This window comes from Pteropus alecto, unplaced genomic scaffold (assembly GCF_000325575.1).
Source record: "Pteropus alecto unplaced genomic scaffold, ASM32557v1 scaffold78, whole genome shotgun sequence".
NCBI lineage: Eukaryota > Metazoa > Chordata > Mammalia > Chiroptera > Pteropodidae > Pteropus > Pteropus alecto.
The window spans coordinates 18,410,815-18,416,298 of NW_006443124.1; the positions used below are offsets into that span (position 1 = coordinate 18,410,815).

At 37.7% G+C, this 5,484-nt stretch overlaps 1 protein-coding gene across 1 annotated transcript; it reads left to right on the forward strand.

Moving 5' to 3' along the window:
* Positions 1-1,029: 1,029 nt before the first annotated feature.
* On the forward strand, positions 1,030-1,965 carry LOC102888043 (putative vomeronasal receptor-like protein 4). Its single transcript, XM_015597970.1, is given in 5 exon segments — positions 1,030-1,436; positions 1,488-1,593; positions 1,659-1,683; positions 1,686-1,729; positions 1,732-1,965. Coding segments are annotated over 5 exon segments (816 nt in total).
* Positions 1,966-5,484: the final 3,519 nt, after the last annotated feature.

Consider the following 5,484-nt stretch of genomic DNA (forward strand, 5'->3'; position numbering starts at 1 on the left):
CTCCTGGCCTGGCTGCAGGGCTGATCAGCACATTGCTGATCATGATTGATTATGGCTTGATTAACATTTGAATTCTCTTGCCTCCTCCTTACATTAGGGGGATTATCTCTGTTATTACAGACTTATGTATTTTTCAAGCTTGGGAGAGTGTTGTGATAGTAAGTAAAATATCAAAAAAAGGATCACTGTGTGAACATTTTGGTGCAATGTCACAGATGTCATAAAGAGGATGAAAGTTGTCTTTTTTCTGCTCATAACTGAGGGTTGGTGAGAAAGCCCCTTCTAGGGTGGAGGGAGTCTACCTGTGGGGGTCCCTCTGATGCAAACTAAACTGGGAGAGTCAGCAACATTTAGAAGATGGTTAAAACATGTGGTACACACAAAATGCAGTCCAAAGGTGTCCATACCCCAATCCCTACATACTGCGAATATGTCGTTTCATAGAAAGAGAAAGTAACTTTGCAGATGGAATCGGGTTTACTTATCTGCTGGTTTAAATTAGGGAAGTTATCTGTATTATCAGGGATGAGGGCAGTATCATCACAGAGGTCCATAAGTGTGGGAGCATAATGAAAAATAGAAAGTGTGAGTGACATGATGTGAGAGAGAAGCACTGGATGTTATTTTTTAAAATCGATTGTTTTGGTGGGTCTTTCCATTAGCGTAAAGTTTCTTTCAGTTCAGCTGTGCAAACAGCTGAGTGACTATGCACCTATCACTGTTCTGAGTGCTAAATGTTAGGAAAGGAAATGTAATAATAAAGGGGCACCTTCTAAAGAGGGCGGCCCAGGCACAACACAAGCACAGATAACAGGCACCTTCTACAGTCATGATTGTGCATATGTTGGTATTCAGTATGAATTATTTGGAGTAGAAAATAATGCTTAGGGTGTATCTTCAAGAATTTACAGGAGATAGGAAGGGTTAACCAAGAACTATTGGATGGAAAACGAGACAATGGTGAGGACTTTGACAACTGAGTAAATCAGTTTGATAACGTGAGATCCATTATTTTTTTCCAGATACACAATGTATGTATTCTCTATGCCATTAAGATCATCAATTTCTATTTATGGTATCATTAAAAATATCTTTGGCTTCCAAATCATTATTGGAGTCTCAGCCAACACCCCCCTCCTCCTCTTCTACACCTTCAGATTCCTTCTGAGATGTAGGCAGAAGCCCACCAACCTGACCACCAGTTATTTGGCCCTCGTGCACATACTAATGTTTCTCACAGTGCTGTACTTGTTGTATCCAGACCTCTTTGAGTTACTGAATATTTGGAATGACTTCAAATGTAAGGCATTTTTCTACATGAGCAAGGTCATGAGGAGCCTCTCTATCCTCATCACCTGCCTCCTGAGCTTGCTCCAGGCTGTCACCATCAGCCCTAGCACTTCCTGGCTGCTGAAGTTTAAATATAGATCCACAAAGTACATTGTCCACCTTTAATTCTTCCTGTGGTCCCTCAGTTTGTCTTTCAGCAGTAACCTCATCTTCTACACTGTCGCTTCGTCCAATGTGATCCAGTCCAATCTACTGCAAATCAGCAAGTTCTGCTTTCTGGACCCCATCAAATCCATCATCAACGTTCTGTTTTTCACTCTGAGGATATTCAAAGATGACTCCTTCATTGTAATCATGCTGCTCTCAAGTACACACATGGTGATTCTCTTGTTCAGGCATCAGAGGCATTCCCAGCTCCTTCACAGCACCAGCTTCTCCCTCAGAGTTTCCCCAGAGAAAAGGGCCACCCAGACCAACCTGCTGCTAGTGACTTTCTTTATGGTCATACACTGGGTGGACCTCATCATATCATCGTCCTCTGTCCTGCACAACCAGATGCTTGTGAGCAATGCCTATGCCACCGTCAGTCCTTCAGTGCTAATCAGTTCTGATAAAAGGATAATCAATATCTTGCAATATGTCAACTTAAAGTGCCATCAATTCTTAAGAAGATAGTGACAAAAAATATTTATTTAAAAAATAAATTACTCTGCTATTAGTTAAAATTTTTAAGTAGCACAGAATTTGCTATTTGATTTTATTAAATCATTTAGAATTATACGTTTATTATTTCTAAAAATTATAAAACTTATTAATTTCCTGTGTTCTGACTTCTATTAAGGATGTGAGATTTTGCTCTCATCTTTGTGGGTGTTATGCAATTTTGAGCCGGAACATCACTTGTAAAATTCTTAATCTTTTAGCAGGAAATGAAATGGGACATCTCTTGCAGAGTTAATCTTTTTAGTAAACTTAGTTAAGTTTTCTTCCTTCCTTTTTTTGGAAAATGGCTCCCTCCCTCAAATCCTGATAATTGCCCTGAGGACTCAGATCCTCTGGCTAGTAATAAGGGTCATCAGCCCATTTTTAAGTAGAAATGGTGTTAAACCAGATAGGGCCGTTACAGTCTGAGGGGGAGGAGACTTTAAACCAAAGGTCTTTCTTTTTGCTCTTTAAGAAATATATTAACCAAGTCTGTTTCCCTTTACTCACTTAATAGGAAAATCAATAATAGAAATTAATAGATGTATGATTTAAATAATGAATTTGTATTTTCTTTTCCTTGTCTAGGGACTAATGAGGCTGCACCTCAGCAAGAAACCTAAGACCCCACCCTGACTGAAGCAGAAAGAGAAAGAGCTCCATGAAACCCCTGTAGGCAGGGACTATGGCCATTCTCAGCAGATACAGAAGAAGAGACCTCCCATCTCTCAACATCCATACTAATAATAAGGAGGTTCATAGCTCTTAGAAAAAAAGATAGCAAAGATACCGAGGTCATCCTATCTTAGAAGGGGTCCGCCCTAATCCGCCCACAATTAAGCAAACCAGAAGGCATTTTTTTAACTCACACAAAGAAACCAGTAGGCAGAGATAGGTACCAGTTTATGCCAGTCACTCGCACCTGCTCAACAAAGACCCCAATGACCTTCAACTCACCTGAGTCTCATTATACCATCATTATAACATGATGCATATGCCCGGAAGTTTATTAATATCATTATAACAGACTGAATTGTGGGAACAAACATGCGCAGAAGGCAAAATAATGAATCACTGAGTCCTGTCAATCTTAGTTGTCAATCAAGGAAGCCCACCCGAAGTAACCACCTACAGCAAAAAGGGATAAAAACCCTAGTCTTTGTTACCAGGCCTTTTGAGCCATGCTCCTCTTGTTCAGGCCTGCTTCCACATCTGCAAGTGTACTTTCCTTTCTAATAAAACTTTTCTTTTCTACTATATTTGGTGTCTTGCTCAGTTCTTTGTTCGAGACATCAAGAACCTGGACAACGTGCTGGGAGAGGACCCCACCCTCTGGTAACAATTTGACTGTTATTTTTATTAAATAGCGGCTTTATGTCTTCAGATACAATAAATTTTGAAATCAAGGAATCACGGTATGTTTTAATTTTAGAAATTTGTAAATCCATGCTTCCTTGGTTATAATTTTTCATTATTTTTCATATTCTGGTAAAACCAAGAGATGTATTTTATTCCTCCTCATTTTAGTCTTTACATATATTAACTGTATTTATATTTTCAGTCATTGTATTCTCTGTTTACTCAATCTGGCTGTATTCATCATGCTCAATATTCCAGTTGACTAGTCCTATCGCCATCTCAGTCTAACTTAATGCTTAACTTATTTACTGTATATTAAATTGATTTATTATATTTTCAATAATTTATTCTCTATTTTTTTCAAATATAGTTTTTCAAACTGATGGTTTCTTGCTCTTTCTCCATTACTTTGTTTTCCTTTTTTCCATTGTTTTTACTCAAACATTTTAAACCTATCTCTAACATTTGCAATTTATGTGGCCTCCAATTTATTCTGACCCTGTTATGGCGCGAAAGATTCTAAGACCATTGGAGCCAAATGAGATTATTTGTGAGCTTTTATTAGCCGGCCGGCGACTGACTCTCTACCACGCAGGGTTAGCAGAGATCAGCCCCGAGCTTCCAGAGGAGGCAGCTTATAAAGCCTCCAACTACATCCTTGAATAAGCAGATTGCAAGAAGCAGAAGTTAGCCGTTAACATTTTGTACAAAGGTAAATGTATCCGGAGAACTCTCAGATCAAAAAGGGCCTAGTAGACAATTTTATCATCTGCACCTTGGAATGTTGCACTTCTCCTGGGGCTGGCGCCTGGAGATATCACCTCCCTGTAACTGAGTTACTGCTCTCCCTGGGAGCCGGCGCCACTTCCCCGAAACTGGAGAATTTCCACTTTTACAACCCTTTTCCCTGATAGCTTATTTCCTTAGTTGCTCTGAAATTATAATTTGATTCAGACACATGGGAGATACTGTATTTGGAACATCTCCAGTCAGTTTATTTTTTATTCCTATTTTTCTGCAGGTCAGTTGGACAGCCCACATCCATGTTTTCTTTGTGACCAGTCAGTAGCTCGAGTGTTAGTTTCTTAGTTTGATCGCTTTCATGGATTACTCATTTTCTTGATTCACTATGCCTGGGAAGTTCTTGTGTTTTTCTTTCAAATTTATCAGCATTTAAAAAACTCCTAACATCTTGACAGTTTTTTTTGTTGACCGTATTAGAGGATTTCACTATCTATAGTATTTTTTTCCCCAACAGCACAAATATCTGCAGTGTACAAGTGTAAAATGGGCATTTTGTGGCTAACAAGAGCGTCTCATGAGAAATAGAAAAGTTCTTCATGTGAAATCGCCTTCTCCCCAATTACCATTTTATTGCTATTACGGTTACCACTTGGTAGTAACTAGTATGAGGTGATATTTAATACATCAAAATTTATTTTATTGTTTACACAAATTTCTGGAAAGATATACTACAGTGCAGTGAACAATAATTACTATTTTACTACAGCACTGAGTTAATATTGGTAGAATTATTTTCCCAAATTCAAATCTCTTGGCACCACTTGCCATGTTTCCTCCTCAGCACCTGCCCAACTCTGTAATAATAATCTCAGTTTATATTTTTCACTAGATCTGAATTTAGTTAAGAGTTAAATAAATTTTCATGTAACTAGACATTACTTGTTGGTTACACTTCAATTTATAGCTTCTGCTGTTGTTTCACAGTAAATCTGACAGGTTGAATTTCTGCTTTCATGAAGTTAATGACATTTTTGGCCTAAAACTACTTTCCTCTAATGTTGGAAATTAATGTCTATTAGTTATTTACTGTTGACGAAGGCTGCCATTTGTTTCTATGCTTAATAAGTCATACTTTGAAATAAAGTTATATAACATGGTCATTTATTTGTTGTATTCCAAAACATTTGATACCTATAGGATTGCAAATGTGTCAGATTTGCCTTTCTATCAACATCAAACCGATATTACAAGAAATGCTAGAGAGACTTCAAGAAGAAGATGAAAATAATATGAATAATAAAATAGCAATAACTACGTATCAATAATTACTTTAAATGTAAATGGATAAATGCTTCAATGAAAAGATAGCGTAGCTGTAAAACTGAAAGC